Here is a 19,540-nt window from a genome sequence, read left to right on the forward strand (position 1 = left end):
CCAATTATACCTTAACTAGTCAATAAAGCTATTTCTGACGTGAATTAATGACCAGAATAATTAAATAAAACAAACAGTCATGACAGGAGGTGTAGGGCCCATGAGTGAACAAATAACTCTTACGTTTGGTAAAGTTATAAACAGTGTCATAGCTACAGCAATTGTTTTTGTCAAAAGTACAGTTTGCTTTCATTACGTCAAAGCAAATCATACCTATAACCAGTTCTTTTCCGAGGCCGTCTATGTTTGTTTAATTCTAGAGCCTTGTTTTTAAATGAGATGATTCATATTTAAGTTGTTTCTCCTCATATTGCTGTTTCTTATTACTGTACGTAGATCTTATTACATTGATTCTGCACATAACCCATTGGATATTCCCTGTTGCTGCTAAGGTTTTTTTTAAGAGGGTGAGTGTGTCTAGAGTGTCTCTTTAATGTTATTCTTTATTTATTGTTGTTATTTTATTGTTCTATTTTCATTCAAGTCCAGTACTATTCCTATAATTGTCACGTGTCGTAATTCTGTTGCTGCACAGTTGGACCATGCCACACCAACATTTCACTGCTTGGACCTGTACGAGTCAGAAATAAACCACTCTTGATTCTATTTTCTATCTAGACCATGTAAACCAAACTAAAACCTGGTCTACTTTTAGGCTATTTTCACTACTTCTTGAACATTAGTTTTCGAATTAATGGAATTTCTTAAGATTTCTTTTATTTATTCATGAAATTACTTATCATTGCACTCTTTTTATCATTTTTTTTTTTGTAATGTTTTTTTATGGTTTGAAATAATAATTAAAAACAAAATGAAGGAAGCAAAAAAATTAAGGGACCCTAAAAAAACTAAATGAAAGAAACAAAAAGAATTAAGGTACCCATACAAATGTGTCCGGGACCCACACATGGGTCCCCGAGCCAGTGTTTGGGAAACAGTGCCCCGTGGGATCCTCCTCAAGACTTGCTAATGTTTCTGCTGAGTGTGGAACCAAAAGGTCAGGCCACCTAGGGTCACGGCGCACCTGTCTGCACCGTGTTTACTGATCATAGCTGGGGTCAAGAGGTGGCCGGGGTCAGCGGCCGGGTTTTACAGCATCCCCAAACGAGCAGGAGTTGATTGCACCCCGACTGCGCGGCACTAGCAATTATCTCTAAGTCTGCTCCAGAGAAGATGGCGGCCTGGCCGACATGTCTACGCCGTGATTCAGAGCGGGCCAATTTGGGCAATCAAATCACACAGGAGTAATCCAGTAATAGAGACTCGACAGCTTCTGATTCACCGGCCCGAGAAATAGCAACGGCGCTATTCTGAACTCTGACCCAATTTCACTCTGTCTGCAGCTGACTGTCTGTTTTAACCACTTTTTAGGCGCTGTTTAACAAGTTGTCGTACGATGGTGTCATGTGGTGATAACCGTTCTAAAAGCTCACAACACGTCGCATCACATGTCACATCGAAACGTGCCGTGAGTTTTAGATCTGCTATATTCAGTATTTTTGAAAGTTAATACAAGTCAATGACCAAAATAAGTTCACTTTAGCTGTGTGTGTTATGTGAGTGCTTTTCTCCAGAGGTAAAGAATTGTTTGGTTAAGCATCCTACAAATTCTTTTGCCTGCAAGACAGGAAACACCACCAGTAAGAAACGTTTCAAGGTGAATCCATTCTAGCCCTTCTTTTCCTCAGGATATATATACACTTCACATCCTGGTTTTCAAAGCTTAACGTTGATCTACGTCATGAGAGGCGAGTTGAAACGGATCCCCCCCCCCCCCCCCCCCCCCCCAAATACATACCAGGAACTTGTCAGTGTCGGCCCCTCCGGCCTGGCCCACGAACACCCCGGCGCCGGCCTCCAGCTCCATCTCGTCGGGCGACCTCTCGAAGCGCTTCACCTGGGCGTCGGCGTCGCAGTTCAGATAGAAGAACACCCTCTCGTCCTCCACGGCGAGGGCGAAGCGCGTCCACGCGTCCCGCAGCGAGGGCACGGAGAAGCGGGCCGCCTCGTACGACTCCTGCGAGTCGGGCTCCGTGTAGTACAGGACCACGTCCTGCTTGCCGGCCCGCGCGGCCGTCAGCTTCACGGCCACGTACATGATGCGCTGGGAGCCGTCCGTCACGGAGAAGATGACGCCGCCCCGGTCCGACGTGGGCATCAGGTGGAAGATGAGGGAGAAGTCCCGGTAGAAGGGGTTGGGCAGGTGGGCGCGCGCCAGCTGGCCCGTGTTGGCGTCGGGGCCGAACACGTAGCTGGGCCGGCCGTCGGGGCCGTAGACGGTGGTGATCTCATCCGGGGGAGGGTCTCCGATCAGCTGCAGCAGGGAGACCCCGCTCTCCTCTACAACGGGGGGGGAAGAGAGACAGGACGTGAGGTCACAGGGTAGGGGGGGTAAACACAGGTAGCGATGGGTGCTGCTTACCCTTTAAGACCTGAAGACCCGATTCTAAATATGTCTTCTGAATCCTAACCATTTTCTGAAAAAAAGAAAAACGTTGTGTGTCTACCGGTATATCAGGGGTTCTCAATTTTATTCCATTTCAAGGACCCCCAAAATTATATGTAATTGGCCGTGGAACCCCATCTAGAAATATGTTTGTTCCAGAGATCCCCAGAAGCAAAGATTTGAGTTACAACATTTTGCTTTGAAAAAATATATATATTCAAAAATGTGCACGATTTTATTATTATTCTTTTTTTTTTTTCAAAAATGACAGATCTACAAGCTCGTAGCGTGGCACCGCGAGTTTGTATATCTGCTATTTTTGAATAGCCAAAGTAGCTAAAATCTAAAGTGACACAGATGCTTTCCAGGTCTTAAAGGGTTTTAAGGGGAGGGCTGCATTGCAGGGAATGGGTGTTAGACAGGGGCTCTATTAGTTTGCTGGGTATTAAGGTGGGTGACTTATAGGTCGTTTGTGTGTGATTGGACACGGTCACCACAAAGGTGTCACCGCGAAGGCGCTCGCGGTCAGCGATAACATCAAAGGCTCCTCCCTTTTCTCAAACTAGCGTAAACATTGCGATGCTTAAGCCACCCGTCAATCAAACATCACATTGAAACAAAAGGTAGGGAGGATTTCGATATGTCATTGTTATCATCACAACCGCTGTGCTCAAAGATCATTGCACATTGCACATCATGGGGTGATCACATCCTGTGAATTGTTTTATTTTTATTTTTGTTTATTTTCTGTTTATTTCGTTGCTGAGTGAGGTCAGCAGACAAAGTGACGTGAGTGAGATGAAAAAACCTGGGTGAAATGTGCCAATCTCAACAGGAAACAACGGTATATATATATACTGTGTATATATATATATATATATATATATATATATATATATATATTTTAAGAAGTGTGTTCGCGCACAGCGAAATTCTGGGTGTTACTTTAACTGATTGTAAAAAAAAAAGGACCCGCAAGGGTGTGGATCCTTTTTGGACATCCCCAAAAAAGGCAAAGCAGCGGTCAGCTCCTGGGACCAACAAAAGAACACACACACACACACACACACACACACACACACACACACACACACACACACACACACACACACACACACACACACACACACACACACACACACACACACACACACACACACACACACACACACACACACACACACACACACACACACACACACACACACACACACACTCACAGCCCAACCCCCAGCTTCATTCCTCTATCATCCTAAACTAGAGCGGGGAATCTTTAGCTCACTAGGGGGACGGCAGGGAGGATTCCAAAGCAGAGTGTTTGAATGATGGGAGCTCTCAGATATTCTGCTTTCAACAACTGCCCCCACCCCCCCAGCACTCCCACCCACCCTACCCTTCTCTCTACCATGCATTTTTGTTATGTCCGTGACATCAAACCGCCCCAGTCTTTCAAGGAGACTTGTAAAGGTAACAGTGACCAGACGTCCACGTTTGGCCCGGGATAGTCCTTGTTTCAAGCTGCGGCGTCGACAAATATCTCTAAAATATAATTTCGAATGAGTTATCAGGAAATCAATGACAAATGAGAGTACTGATGTCAGAGTGTTGCATCGATGTGATATTCTCAAACCTGCGAATACTGTCACTTATCTGCGTACTGCACATGACGAGGCACATCGCCATTGATTCCAAATCGAAAATCTTAAAATATTCTCTCCAATGGTAAAACTACTACATGAAGAACAGGATTGTTCCTATTGGATAGGAGCAGTCCAATCCAATAGATGTAATTCTTTAAACTTCTGTGACATCTGCTAAATAAATGCCACCACAGAAGGGCAAACAGCTGGGTCCCCCTGAATATCTCTGCTCACTCTTCCGTCACCCTGGGCAACTCTGGTGGGGTCGACGCATATTAATCAGAGACGTTGTGGAAATGCGACAAACACAAAGAGGAATGTGTACTCATTTCTTTTTTACAATGTCCTTGTTTTCAAGGCCTGTTTGCAGGGAAATGCGTGTTGTTGTTGTTTTACATTACGTGGTAAAGGTCAGCTATGTTTGTTCTTATTCCTTGTAACTAGAATCACATTTAAAATAATCTCTTACCCTGGTCAAGGAGAATAAAGAAAAGGAATGTAGACGAGGGGGAACTGGAAATACAGTTAACGCTCAAAATCACTGTTTTGCGGAGTGTAGGGATACAGTTTCTCTTGTTCTTTGAAGAATCGCGGTGGGAAGTCACCCGATGACTAAATGTGCCAGTTTCATCGTTTGGTTCAAAGAACCCCCTGGTGCACCGCGAGAAGTGGAGATCACTGGGGTCCACAGGTGGCTTTGTTGAAAGTCAAAACACACGAGGTATTCAGCTGATGTATGTGTGGCCTCTGCGCCGCCCGCAGCTCAATCAGACCCAGGAGGACGTATGCTGAATTCTGCTGTATGCCACCAAACAAATCCAGACAATTCAGTGTTTGAGCAAATAAAGTGAGCTGCCGCAACGAAACCAGGACAAGTACTGCTCTAAAACAGAGACCAACACTCCCCTTTAGGGATGGGACGATATGAAAATATATCACGATTATTTTGACCAAAGACATCGCGATTTACGATATTATCGCGATAATCAAAATATCCCCAACATCCATTATCCTGGGGCGGAATATTTGCCAAAAAATAGCAGATCGGCTATTTTTTGGAAAAGAGATTTGGTAGAGAGTGAAAAAAAAGACGGTCAAGTATGTATATTATAAGTACGTTTTACCCCAGTGCATGACAGAGGATGATATCACGATAAATTAAATCTCCACGATACGATTATCATGAGTGTTTTTTTTAGACGATAAACGATAATATCGCTTATCGTCCCATCCCTCCTCCCCTTAAACACAATTTCTGCTTTTATGAAACGCAGGAGGGGGTAGCAAGAGGGTAGCGACGGTGAAACAATCACAGAAAAACGAACACATTGGTGGAAGATTGGGATCAGCCTTAGGGATACTTGGCGTGGGTCCATGGCGGTCGTGTGGTTGATGATGACAAACAATAAATTGACATTTTTTCTTTTTTTACCAGTCCCACTCTCAGCAGATGTTTGCTCTGATAAAGACACCCCCCGAGGGGGGCTTCTGTAGACCTGCAGTCACACACAAGTCCACACAAGCAGCCGCAACCTGCTCCTTCCCCTCTCCATGATACCATGTGTCATCATGTTATTATATCATAGTAACATTTCTTTTGCGAATGCAAATGCAAAAATGTTTCATGTAGGAAAATATTCCAGCGCTTAATATGTTCCGACTCCTGTCACAATTGTCACAGCTGAGATGCGAGGCATCTACTGCAGAGGTCTTCAACAGGGGGTCCGGGACCAATAGGGGGTCCTCAGAGTTACTATAGGGGATCCTTCAAATATTTGTGAAACTTGAAACTTTTTTCCCCCCTTTTTCATATTAACCACTTGAACCCTAGTCAGTGTCCATATTCTGAGAACTTCACCAAAAATAGATGGGGGAAAAAAGAGCAGACTAAGTACAGAGTGAAAGGTTTTTAAGTATTGACGGTTCAAGTGGTTAAATATCTGAAAACTCAAATTGACATGAATCCAAAATACACTGATGATCGTGCTGTCAAACAATGAAACTATATGGAATCTATGAACAGGTTGTGGGGGTCCCTGCTTCATCTCTCTCTCAACTAAGGGGTCCTTGGCCTGAAAACGTTGAAGACCCCTGGTCTACTGTATGATGTAGAAATTATGTCAGGATGGCCGCACTTATGGCTTCAGTGAATAACCCTCAAATCTGCACACATGCCGGTGTGAAACGGTAACTTTTGAACACTGAACTCCTTGTGGCAACAACCGGGTTATTTTTGTCAGAAGAAGTGTGTCATTGGTTTTGCATGAGCTGGCAGCAGACTAGCGAGGTAAGATAATTGATTTGCTGTCAAATTCCCACTTGAGGGTTACTAATGAGCTGGAATGTGAGACACTTCTCCCAAAAACAGAGAGCAGTTGTCTTTCAACATCATCACAGCATGCCATATTGCCATGTGCAACTTCAAAGCCTAAAAGCCAAACAGAAATTGTCAATGACAAAAACACAATTAAATCGTTAATCGCAATTATTTGAGTGAAAATTAATCGTCATGTAAAATGTCATAATCGTGACAGCCCTAGTAATGCACATTCATTAGTGTGGTTGCCCAACAGGGCAACACACTATAGTCCTGGGGAACGAAAAAGTTCGGCATGCTACAGTTTTCGCGGCACACACTCGAGCCATATAGTAGGGCAGGAGAGAGGGGTCTACCAGCACCCCAATGACATGTTTTCGAAACCTGTTTTTTTAGGACCGTTATGATGTCTAGTTATGATTTCTGCTTGTTGCCGTGGTCAACTAATGTCCCATGGGGTTCATTTTTAACCTTTTCTCACAACTATTCCCAATCTGAACCATACAATGGTCATAACAGAAAATGCCATAACTCTTGATGTAAACAACCTACAGGGACAAATGAACACACTTTTCTATTTGATTTTGACCCAGGGAATTCATTAAAGTGGTTATTTTTTACATTTAAGCACATCTTGACCCTATTTCAGGACAGAAACGGCGAAAAATAACCCAAAAATGTTCAAAACACGTCTATACTTCTCTTTGTACAGATAAATTAAGGTGTATTATTTTTATACCACAGGTTTTTTAGGACCCTTATGATGTCTAGTTATGATTTCTGCTTGTTGCCGTGGTCAACTAATGTCCCATGGGGTTCATTTTTAACCTTTTCTCACAACTGTCCCCAATCTGAACCATACAATGGACATAACAGAAAATGCCATCACTCTTGATGTAAACAACCTACAGGGACAAATGAACACACTTTTCTATATGATTTTGACACAAGGAATTCATTTCCGGCATCATTTTTAACATTAAAGCACATCTTGACCCTATTTCAGGACAGAAACAGCGAAAAACGACCAGAAATGTTCAAAACACATCTATATTTCTCTTTGTACAAATACATTAACGTGTATTCTTTTTATACCACATGTTTTTAGGACCCTTATGGTGTCTAGTTATGATTTCTTCTTGTTGCCGTGGTCAACTAATGTCCCATGGGGTTCATTTTTAACCTTTTCTTACATCTATCCCCAATCTGGACCATACAATGGACTAACAAAATCCCTTAACTCTTGAAGTAAACAACCTACAGGGACAAATTAAACATTTTTCTATATGATTTTGACACAAGGAATTTATTTACGTCATCATTTTTAACATTCAAGACATCTTGACCCTATTTCAGGACAGAAACAGTGAAAAACGACCAGAAAATGTTCAAAAACATCTATATTTCTCTTTGTACATATAAATATTAAGGTGTATTCTTTTTATACCACTTGTTTTTTTTAACCCTAATGGTGTCTAGACAATATTGCTTCTTGTTGCCGTGGTCAATCAATGTGGCTTGGGGTTCATTTTAACCCTTTCTTACACCTATCCCCAAAACAAAACATAAGATGGAGATAATAGAAAATACCATAACTCTTGAAGTAAACAACATACAGAGACAAATCAACACATTTTCCCACATCATTTGCAACCAAGGAACTCATTAACGTGGTTATTATTAAGATTCAAGCACATTTTGACACTACTTCATGGCAGAAACTGCAAAAGATTTTCAGAAAATATTCAAATCACATCTATATTTCTCTTTGTACAACATTTCTAAGGTCACACGTCATGTTTCTTAGTACCCTAATGGTGTCTAGTGTCAAGATTTAGTAGTGTTGCCCAACTCATGTCCCATGGGGTTCATGTTTTTTCCCCAGATATGTTTTTGGGCTTTTATGCCTTTATTGACAGGACAGTAGACTGACAGGAAACGGGGAGAGAGAGTGACACGCAGCAAATCTGGACGGGCTCGGGGATCGAAACAGCGACCCGCTGCAGGCTACACAAAGCCTACTGTATGTGGGATGCGCCCAGACCATTTTGAATCGATGTCCGTAAGTTATCAAAGAACAATTTCACTGGTCAGTGTCTTCCATCACATCAAACTCCACCTCATCCTCTTCCTTATCATCATCATTCATTATCATCACTGAGGACAGCCAACAGGTCAATGAGAGATTGGGGAAGAATTGGCCCACAAGACCAGACAGGCTCCAAAGTCCATCCTTCCGTCTTCTGCCACCCCTGACCTTTGTCATAGGTTTAAGCCTCCACAAGATTGGCTCAGCTGCTGGCTTGTAACAGGCCACTCACTCTATAGTTCACCCGCTGGATGTGGGGGATGAGCATATTGGCAGAGGGGCAGGTGGGCAAAATGCACTCTAGACCTGCTGAAGAGGGTCTCGTCTTCTCCCACCAGTTTATTCAGCATCTTGCTCCTACCATAGTTCACTGATGTATCACGTGCTTGATTTTACATCACACACGCGAAGGCTTTCTGCTGCTCCTGCACTTCCGGCTTCAACTTACACTCATCGCCAAGCATTTATCTCAAAATGTTGCATTCATTTTGAGAGACCAAATTTAGCAATAATCGTAACAATCATTCTACAGCCAGCTGGGCAATGAGTGTAAGTTGAAGCCGGAAGTGCAGGAAGAGCTGGAAGCTTTCACGTGTGTGATGTAAAATCAAGCACGCGAGACATCAGTCGATCAGGCTAGGAGCAAGATGCTGAATGAACTGGTGGGTGAAGACGAGACCCTCTTCAGCAGGTCTAGAGTGCATTTTGCCCACCTGCCCCTCTGCCAATATGCTCATCCCCCACATCCAGCGGGTGAACTATAGAGTGAGTGGCCTGTTACAAGCCAGCAGCTGAGCCAATCTTGTGGGGGCCTAAACCTATGACGAAGGTCAGGGCCAGGGGTGGCAGAATACGGAAGGATGGACTTTGGAGCCTGTCTGGTCTTGTGGGCCAATTCTTCCCCAATCTCTCATTGACCTGTTGGCTGTCCTCAGTGATGATAATGATGATGATAAGGAAGAGGATGAGGTGGAGTTTGATGTGATGGAAGACACTGACCAGTGAAATTGTTCTTTGATAACTTACGGACATCGATTCAAAATGGTCTGGGCGCATCCCACATACAGTAGGCTTTGTGTAGCCTGCAGCGGGTCGCTGTTTCGATCCCCGAGACCGTCCAGATTTGCTGCGTGTCACTCTCTCTCCCCGTTTCCTGTCAGTCTACTGTCCTGTCAATAAAGGCATAAAAGCCCAAAAACATATCTGGGGAAAAAACATGAACCCCATGGGACATGAGTTGGGCAACACTACTAAATCTTGACACTAGACACCATTAGGGTACTAAGAAACATAACGTGTGACCTTAGAAATGTTGTACAAAGAGAAATATAGATGTGATTTGAATATTTTCTGAAAATCTTTTGCAGTTTCTGCCATGAAGTAGTGTCAAAATGTGCTTGAATCTTAATAATAACCACGTTAATGAGTTCCTTGGGTGCAAATGATGTGGGAAAATGTGTTGATTTGTCTCTGTATGTTGTTTACTTCAAGAGTTATGGTATTTTCTATTATCTCCATCTTATGTTTTGTTTTGGGGATAGGTGTAAGAAAGGGTCAAAATGAACCCCAAGCCACGTTGATTGACCATGGCAACAAGAAGCAATATTGTCTAGACACCATTAGGGTTCAGAAAACAAGTGGTATAAAAAGAATACACCTTAATATTTATATGTACAAAGAGAAATATAGATGTTTTTGAACATTTTCTGGTAGTTTTTCGCTGTTTCTGTCCTGAAATAGGGTCAAGATGTGCTTGAATGTTAAAAATGATGACGTAAATAAATTCCTTGTGTCAAAACATATAGAAAAATGTGTTAATTTGTCCCTGTAGGTTGTTTACTTCAAGAGTTAAGGCATTTTGTTATGTCCATTGTATGGTCCAGCTTGGGGATAGATGTAAGAAAAGGTTAAAAATGAACCCCATGGGACATTAGTTGACCACGGCAACAAGCAGAAATCATAACTAGACATCATAAGGGTCCTAAAAAACCTGTGGTATAAAAAGAATACACCTTAATTTATCTGTACAAAGAGAAGTATAGACGTGTTTTGAACATTTTTGGGTTATTTTTCGCCGTTTCTGTCCTGAAATAGGGTCAAGATGTGCTTAAATGTAAAAAATAACCACTTTAATGAATTCCCTGGGTCAAAATCAAATAGAAAAGTGTGTTCATTTGTCCCTGTAGGTTGTTTACATCAAGAGTTATGGCATTTTCTGTTATGACCATTGTATGGTTCAGATTGGGAATAGTTGTGAGAAAAGGTTAAAAATGAACCCCATGGGACATTAGTTGACCACGGCAACAAGCAGAAATCATAACTAGACATCATAACGGTCCTAAAAAAACAGGTTTCGAAAACATGTCATTGGGGTGCTGGTAGACCCCTCTCTCCTGCCCTACTAATATGTCAAATCGACCGGCTTCATCAGGAATCGTGTGCTTGCATTTTGCTAAAAGAAAAGTTGTATAGTTTAATTTAATAGTATCCCATTATAAGTCAATGGGGAAAAATGAATTCGCTAATATTCTCCCATTCCAGTATTTTTCTCTCGGGCACGGTATCATCATAATTAAATTAATTAATAATTAATGAAAAAAATAGTTACATCAGTGTTCTCATGTTGGCGCAATTTCTCAAATTGCATGTTTTCTAGTTGTAAAGCGCTATATAAATGCACCATTTACCATACATGTACATACAGTAGTACATTTCCACCATAACATCACATCTCATTCCCTTGTGGTTCGATCATCTGAACCTAAGATGTGCTTCACCAGCCCTGCAGCACTCCTACGCCCTTAGACCAATAACATAGAGGTGGGTGTGTGTGTGTGTGTGTGTGTGTGTGTGTGTGTGTGTGTGTGTGTGTGTGTGTGTGTGTGTGTGTGCGCACGCGCGCGTGCGTGCGCGTGCGTGTGTGTGAGCATACACGTGCATTCCAACTCAAGGCCATCATTACCGAAACAGCTCACCTATTAAACCTTAAGCCGGGAACAGATGTGCACTCTTTGGTTATGGTCTGGATTTACCAAGTCAGGACAATTCAAATCATGTTGCATACGTTGTCAACTAATGAAACGTTGAATAAAATGAACTTTCTGCCAGAGAAACATTAGCACATTAGACCCCCCTCACTATTCACATGGCGAACAGATCAACCAGGTATGCTCATATACCTGGGAGTAGTAACAGACCATCTTTTGTCATCACAAAAGATCACATTGAATTTATTTTTGAAGATCCTTACACTACACTGATACTTCTTTTGTTTTTCCACTTTATTATGAGTGTTCTTCAGTACTGTAGTACCACCTGATAATATGGATGTTTCTCTGTCTAAAGCCACAACTGCTGCAACAACTGAACATTTTGTTCAACCACTTGAGAGACTCTCTGCATCTACATATAATAACACTATGCAAAGGTTTTTGCACTCTCTCTCTCTTCTTTTAAGTATGTTTTATTGTTGTCATTATTACCCATGCTGCTGCATTGTCTGAAGGAAGGAGTTTTCCTCTTATGTATCTGTACACAAGATGTAACAATAAAGCACAACCTTGAACCTTGGCAAGGAATACTGTATCACTTCAAACACTAGACTTGTTTTGAATGGGGAACATAGGTTGCTACCTTCAGGAAGGGGATACGGCGTTCCAACATACAATAAGGTCAGACTGAAGAAGTCCTTTGTCCATCAGTCGATTTTGAGGCTTAATTTAGAATCTGGCCAGGTAGGCTGAGTGGTGGACGTATTGCTCTTGTTTTCCTGCTTTGTTTGCTTTGTTTCACTCTGTTATATAAAACTAGCTCTTACCCGTTCAAAGATATGAGCTCAGACAGACAGACAGACACTCACTCAGACAGACAGACAGACACTCACTCAGACAGACAGACAGACACTCACTCAGACATTCGCAAAATTATAGTATATGTGTGTAGGCCTATTATGTGTTACATCATACAGATCAATCTCAGAAAATTAGAATATTTTGTAAAAGTAAATATTTCTTGAAACGTTCATACAATCTATAGATACATTGCACAATCAGTTTTGTTAAAATTTTGAATTTGTATGGCATAAAGCTCATGAATATCAAAAGTCCATATTTCAAAATATTACAATTTTACACAAGACCACTCAAAACAAGGATGTATAATAGAGAAATGTCAACCTTCTGAAGTAAGAGTTGCTTGAAGTCCAGTGGGAAGTTTCCTCAGTCAGTTATGATTTGGGGTGTTATCGCATCTGCAATGCTTTTTTACAAAATATTCAAATTTTCTGAGATTGATCTGTACATGGCTGCTGAGTCACAAGACAATTTTCAGTGATAGCTGATAATAAAGTAACATCGTATCCGACATAATCGTTCATAGCTAACAAAAGTGTCCAAATACTACCTGACCCAGATGTAGATCATTCTACAAGTGATGGTGAAGGAATTGTGCTCTTACGGAGTCCATTTTAAAAATGGAATAGTGGTATGCTAACCGAGCAACGTAGACATGAAACTGAACAAAACTTTAGATTTGGTCATAAGGGTTTCTCTTGATGTTGACCTCAACATGAACTTAAGAGTAGAAGACAGTGCTAAAGTTCACAAAATGTCAGTACAAAGCAGCTAGCATCATGTCAGACGAAGACAATTTAGTCACCGGACCTACAAACTGCTGCTGAATAGGTTTAAGCAGCTTTAAACTCCCAAAGGAATGCCTTTGCCGATGTCCCTTGAATATGGCAACATTGTCACCAAAATGCTGGCCACTCACTCTTTTCCATTGATAAAAAAAATCGGTGATTGTGCAGAGGGTTCACATTAGCATTTTAAGAGCAATCTCAATTCACTCTTTCCAAAAAGCCTTTGTCAAACCAATGACAGCTTTAACCAACCAGGCATAGAAAGGGACTGTTGCTGAATAGACCGGTGCTGGATTTATGGTCTTAGGTTCGTCAGTGACCATTTAATGACCAGGAACTCCAATTCCCTCAGATACCATTAGCATGCAGAAAGGGTGCACAAGACTCTGTCTCTGATGTGCCTACAAGAAGTACAGTGTGAGCCTGTTTAGGCCTGCACAAACCATCAATATTATATAAATATGTTGGTATGAGACTAGATATAATTGTCTGGGATTTGGAAATCAAAATGTTGTGATATGCACACATATGTCAGTATGAGACTAGATATAATTGTCTGGGATTTGGAAATCACAATATTGTGATATGGCACACATAAAACGTTCAGAATTATTGGATCATCACAAATACCCCAATGACCCTATGCGCGACGGTGAGGGCGCGGGCGGCTGCAAGGGAAAGGAGCACTTGTTTTCAGTCTTAGGCGACCATGAGCCACGTGAGACACCGCCGAGCGAGAAGTAGTGTAGAGAAGTCGCCGTGCTGAGCGTTGCGACGGTTGCATGAGCCGACTCAGTGCCGTTACCGAGTTAAGTGCCCGTATGGACCCCCCCCCCCCTCCCTACCTCCTTGCCCACCACTGGCCCCCACCGTTGTGCTTAGGTTCCTTGGGAAATGCCAGGTCGCCTCAGGATGAGACACAGGATGAGACACCCTAACCCTAACCCTACACCGAGTTGTTGGGAGCTAAGGGAGCCACTCCTAAGCTTCCTGACGATAAGAGGTTTAAGGAGACAAGGAGGTGACAGTTGGAGGATTAGCGGACGCGAGTGCCGTGTCTGCAGGCTGTAATGTAAGGCATCCAGGACTCTCCATGGGAAAATGAGGAACATCTGGACCGCCATGGAGGGTGCTGCGGTTCCACGCGGCCACGCTCCGCCACCAATCAAAACATCCCTGAAGGCCCTCCGACAAGGGCAGCCTCACAGTGCAACAGGCTGGTCAGCGGTCTATCAATCAACTTCAATCAATCAGTCTTATTTACGTAGTGCCAAACCACAACAATTTGCCTCCAGACTCTTTGTAGAGCGGGTCAGCGCCGTACTCTCACAGAGACCCAACTATTTCCCCACGAGCGCAGCACTCTGCGATGGCAGAAAGGGAAAAACTCCCGTTTAACCACATGAACCCTAGTGTCCCTTTTCTGAGGTCAAAAGTACGCGAAAATAGCAGATCTAGACGCTCACAATGCATAGGAATGATAGGATGAGACTTGACCAGGGGGAGGGGGGGAGTAGCAAGAGCTCAAGAGAGAGAGAGAAGGGGGGGGGGTAAGAGAGAAGAAAAAGAGACAAACGGCAACTATAATAACTGTCCTCTCGCTGCCATTATCCATGGAAACTAGACTCTAGACCTCGGCTCACAGTATTGAAGTGTTTAATCGTAGATTCTAACATATGGAATTGTTGCGACCGTAGGTATGTGAAGGGTCACAGCTTGACCGCATCTCTGTCACGCCTGACACTGTGGCTCCCCTGACACATCACTATGACATCACAGGTGACATCACAGTGATGTCAGATACTCGGAGCAGGGATCTCCATATATGGGCATAAAAACAGGTGACATCACAGTGATGTTAGATACTCGGAGCAGGGATCTCCATATATGGGCTTAAAAACAGGTGACATCACAGTGATGTCAGATACTCAGAGCAGGGATCTCCATATATGGGCATAAAAGGGATTCATGGCCAAGACAGATGGCAAGGTCGCTTTTCGCCGTTAGGCGTCTTACTGGTAGTATTGTAGTACCATGTATAGAACTAGTACTGTAGTATATGGAACATAATATGGAACTGTAGTATTGTAGAATCGAACATATAAGTGCAGTAACCCTAACCCTCTCTCTAGACCTGTTCTTAAGAAGAGTGGTCAGCCTGAAGCGGTTCGCCTGAAGCTCATCAACAGTAAACAAGTAAATTCAATTTGGTCACAAGATTATTTGACGATGTTTTGGCTTATATCGCTATTTCTGTATTGACTGAGAGACACAAGTTGCTGTCTTTCCTGATATGCCAGTTTAAACCTTTCAGACAGTTTTCCAAAAATGTCAAACATTTGAACGATTTTTCAATTTCTTGTTTTAAAAAATATCTATCAACAAGCTCACAACACGGCGAGATGCGACACTCAGTGAGCGTGTATATGAGCTATTTTCGCATAATGTTGTGGTATAAAACAGGGCTTAAGTGGTTAACTGCTCACAGCAATGTTACACTGGGTCAAAAACGGTGATGGTGTGATACTTACAAAGTATTACTTTCAATTTGATGTCAAATATGCATTGGAATGTGGTGCCTTTGTTATCATGTGTTCTAGGGGCCACTGGATCTCAAAGTCAGGTCAGGGGACCACCAGGGGGTCCAAATGGACTCTTACGGGTCTATAACTCAGACAGTGTAAACATGGAACCAAATGGACCCGTAAGGGTAAGGGTCCATTTGTTTCCATTTGTACTCTCAGAGTTAAATGAACAATTTTGTACTTGTACTTGTGTACTTTCACTAAATTAGGGTCCCAAAGAAAAAGCAAAGGGTATTTGTACATTGTGTTACAGACCCGTTAAAAGTCCATTGCGATCGACCCTTGGTGGGACCTAGACCAGATGTTGAGAAACAGTGTAGGCCTACTAGGCTGTGTGAGGAGCCGTCTCAAGACGTGAGGAGCATGTTTTTCATCCATGGCCATGGGTTAATATGCTATTATCTTCTGACAATCTGAATATTCTAGAGTCAAGATGCCCGTTCACGCTGGCCTGGTGTTTATTGTTATGAGTACAATTAGGCTCCTTGACACAAGGTCCCCTCTTATCAGTGGTGGAAAAAGTACTCAAATGTTTTACTTAAATAAAAGTATCAATAGACGTATTGTGAGCTTGTAGATCGGCTATTTTCAAATATCTAAAATGTATACTGTATACTGTAGGGCTGAAGTGGTAAATGTGTGTTTTGTAATAAGAATCAAAATCTACAAAGTAACTAGTTTTAAATAAATGTAGCGGAGTAAAAGTACAATATTTGGATCTGATATGTAGTAGAGTAGAAAAGCATTTGAAATTGGAAATTTGGAAAAGTTTGGAAAAGTAAAGTATCCAGTAGCATCATTTATCTATTTCTCTGGAGATTAGGTTATCATCCCTAACCCTTAAATTCAACACGTTCTACTAAAATCTTGTTTTATTTGACGTCCTGCCTTGGCATTTCGCCTTTGTGCCCTCAAAAAATGGACAACACCAAAGGCCAAGTGGCAATGCCCCTAAAATGACGAAATTGCTGGCCTGGTCTGTTATAAACCGCAGCTGTGTAGATATACTCTTTTTTTTTTTTTTTGGGGTGGGGGGTGGGGTAATGTGATAGTGTTCAAGTTATCTACCTGTAATCTCTACAGCACTTAGGCTGGTCCACAACGCAGAGTGAGAATACAGAACTTGTGAGGTGACATGCCAGGTTGTAAGGCTAAACCTCACCGCATACATACCACACGCTCCATCAATGGAGCCCTTAAAGCAGGGGTCTTCAACAGGGGGTCCGGGACCCCTAGGGGGTTCTCAGAGTTACTACAGGGGGGCTGCCAAATCCTTGTGTGATAGGATAATTCTTTTAAATTAACAACTTGAACCCTCGCATCCCTATTCTGAGGAGAACTTTAGCCAAAAATAGCAGATCTACAAGCTCTCAACACCTCGCGCTGCGAGGCGTTGAGAGCTTGTAGAAATAGGTTTGGTGTAGAGGTAAAAAAGAGCAGACCAAGTACAGTGAAAGGTCAGGTTTACAAAATATCAACGATTTAAGTGGTTAAATGTCTGAAAATACACATTAATATGAATCCAACATAGATTGATGACTGCTGTTAAACAAGTCCATGAATCTATCTATGAAATCGATGAAAATCTGCATCACACATTTAATACAATATGTAAAGGGGGTCCCTGCTTCATCTCTCTCTCTCTCAGCTAAGGGGTCCTTGGCCTGAAAACGTCGAAGACCCCTGCCTTCAAGAAATAACACGACAGAAGAACATGTTTCAATGGAAGCATTATAGAGAATTCCTCTAAATCAGTTTTTGCCATGATTTTGCGATGCAGATGTAATTCAAACAGCTCAAAACCTAGCAAGACACATTCCATTTGGCCGCGGACCAATCTGAGCCATCCCAGCGTGTCTGTATTTTGTATTTCAACACCGCCTCATCAACCATTGTTTTGGTTTTTTTTCTTTTTTGTTTAGTTTCTTTACCCTTGCAACACAGGAGGGGAATGAGTTTCTGGAAGAGAAGAATTCAGCCCACACTGTGCCCATAACAGGAACCCAGGGGCGTCACAAGGGGGGGGGGGGGTGGGGAGTGGGAATGAGTCACTAGGGCCCAAGGTGGAGGGGCCTGAAATTATTTTATACTTTAGCAATTGAAAAAATAGCAGATCTACAAGCTCACAGCGTGGCTGCAAGCTTGTAGATCTGCTATTTTGTGTGTCTGCTATGAAACGTCGTGAAAATGTGTGCAAATCTTTGAATATATATTTTTTTAAGCGGACATTTGTAACTCAAATTTTGCTTCTGGGGGGGGGGGGGGGGGGGGGGGGTCCTTGGAACTAAATATTTTGAGATGAGGGTCCGTGGCCAAATACATATAATTTGGGGGGTCCTTCACATGAAAATATTTGAGCACCACTGACATAGAAAAATAGAAGGATTTGAAATATTCAGACTTTTCAAGATGTTTCAAAAATAGCAGATCTACAAGCTCGCAGCGCGGCACTCGGTGCCGCGCTGTGAGCTTGTATATCTGCTATTTTTCAATAGTTAAAGCACAACATAATTGAAGTGAATCCTTGTACCCAGGGCCCAGAATTTGGTGTGACACCCCTGCAGGAACCCCTCCTGAGAGCCAGCGCAAAATGATTCCCTGGCAGAACTCCGTGACGGGCGGAACTCTGCCAGTTTTGGGCCTTCCTGTCACGAGCTACAAGATCAAACTGTGTATGGAACCATGGAACCATCGTACCGCTAATCAGTGTCAGACCTCCAGCAGGAGGAACACATGCTGAGAACAGAAGATGTAAAGCAGTGGTCCTCAAAGTGGGGTCCAGGGTTCCTTATTATCTATTATATAAACCAGGGGTCTTCAACGTTTTCAGGCCAGGGACCCCTTAGCTGAGAGAGAGATGAAGCAGGGACCCCCACAACATTTTCATAGATTCCATATACAGTAGTTGCATTGCATGACAGCACGATCATCAGTGTATTTTGGATTCAGGTTAATGTGTGTTTTCAGATATTTAACCACTTGAACCGTTAATTAACTTGACCTTTCACTACGTACTTAATCTGCTCTTTTTCCCTCATACACCAAAGCTCTTTGCCAAAAATAGCCGGTCTACAAGCTCATATATGGAGATCCCTGCTCTGAGTATCTGACATCACTAATCACTTTTATGACCATATGTGGAGATCCCTAACAGAATCCCTTTTATGCCCATATATGGAGATCCCTGCTCTGAGTATCTGACACCACTGCAATAAATACAACACAGATATATAGCTAAAAGGGTAACCTTTTCTTTCTGACTGCACCCATCTCATGTACTTTCAGACCAATAATGCATAAATGCGTTGGAGGGACAGATTTCATTACATTGAAGTGAATTCAGTGAACAGCATAATTTGACAGTGGGTAATGGAGCTTCGACACTTGCTCATGGTTTTCAAATTAGATTTTCTTTTCTTTTTTACCCAGAACGAATTGAGGTTGACCCCCCCCCCCCCCTTACACATTTACAACCACTCATCTTTCAAGGACCGGACCAGTAGCCATGGAAAATACATAATTAAAAGCTCTATTGTGGTTTAACAATCCTCTTCATGCCAGTGGGGCGCCCCCCCCCCCCCCTCCCCTCCATTGTAAAGATGATAGTATCTGACAGACTTCTTACAGGGCACTCAAGCACGGGACAGTTATCTCTGCCGTCTTCCCACGGGGCGGCCGGCAACCCTCCCACGCAACGCGTTGTGAGCTTGTAGATCTGCTATCAAGTACGTATATTATAAGTATGTTTTACCAATCCTAGAGGGCTTAAATGGTACCGGATATGCAGCTCAACAAATAAAAGGTGAATTGATCCCAGTGCATGA

The 19,540-nt window shown here is 42.6% G+C and overlaps 1 protein-coding gene across 1 annotated transcript in view; it reads right to left on the reverse strand.

The window, feature by feature from the left end:
- LOC308308094 (collagen alpha-1(XVIII) chain-like) overlaps positions 1-19,540 on the reverse strand; it is a gene marked incomplete at both ends in the record, with an annotated part of 96,334 nt that overhangs the window by 68,656 nt on the left and 8,138 nt on the right. Inside the window, one exon of the mRNA XM_080753463.1 lies at positions 1,799-2,340. Within this exon, the coding sequence (XP_080609589.1) occupies positions 1,799-2,340 (542 nt within the window). The remainder of the gene's footprint in view (positions 1-1,798; positions 2,341-19,540) is intronic.

The sequence above is a fragment of the Nannobrachium achirus genome (genome assembly GCF_963921795.1).
Source record: "Nannobrachium achirus genome assembly, chromosome: 22".
In the NCBI taxonomy this organism is placed as follows: Eukaryota; Metazoa; Chordata; class Actinopteri; order Myctophiformes; family Myctophidae; genus Nannobrachium; species Nannobrachium achirus.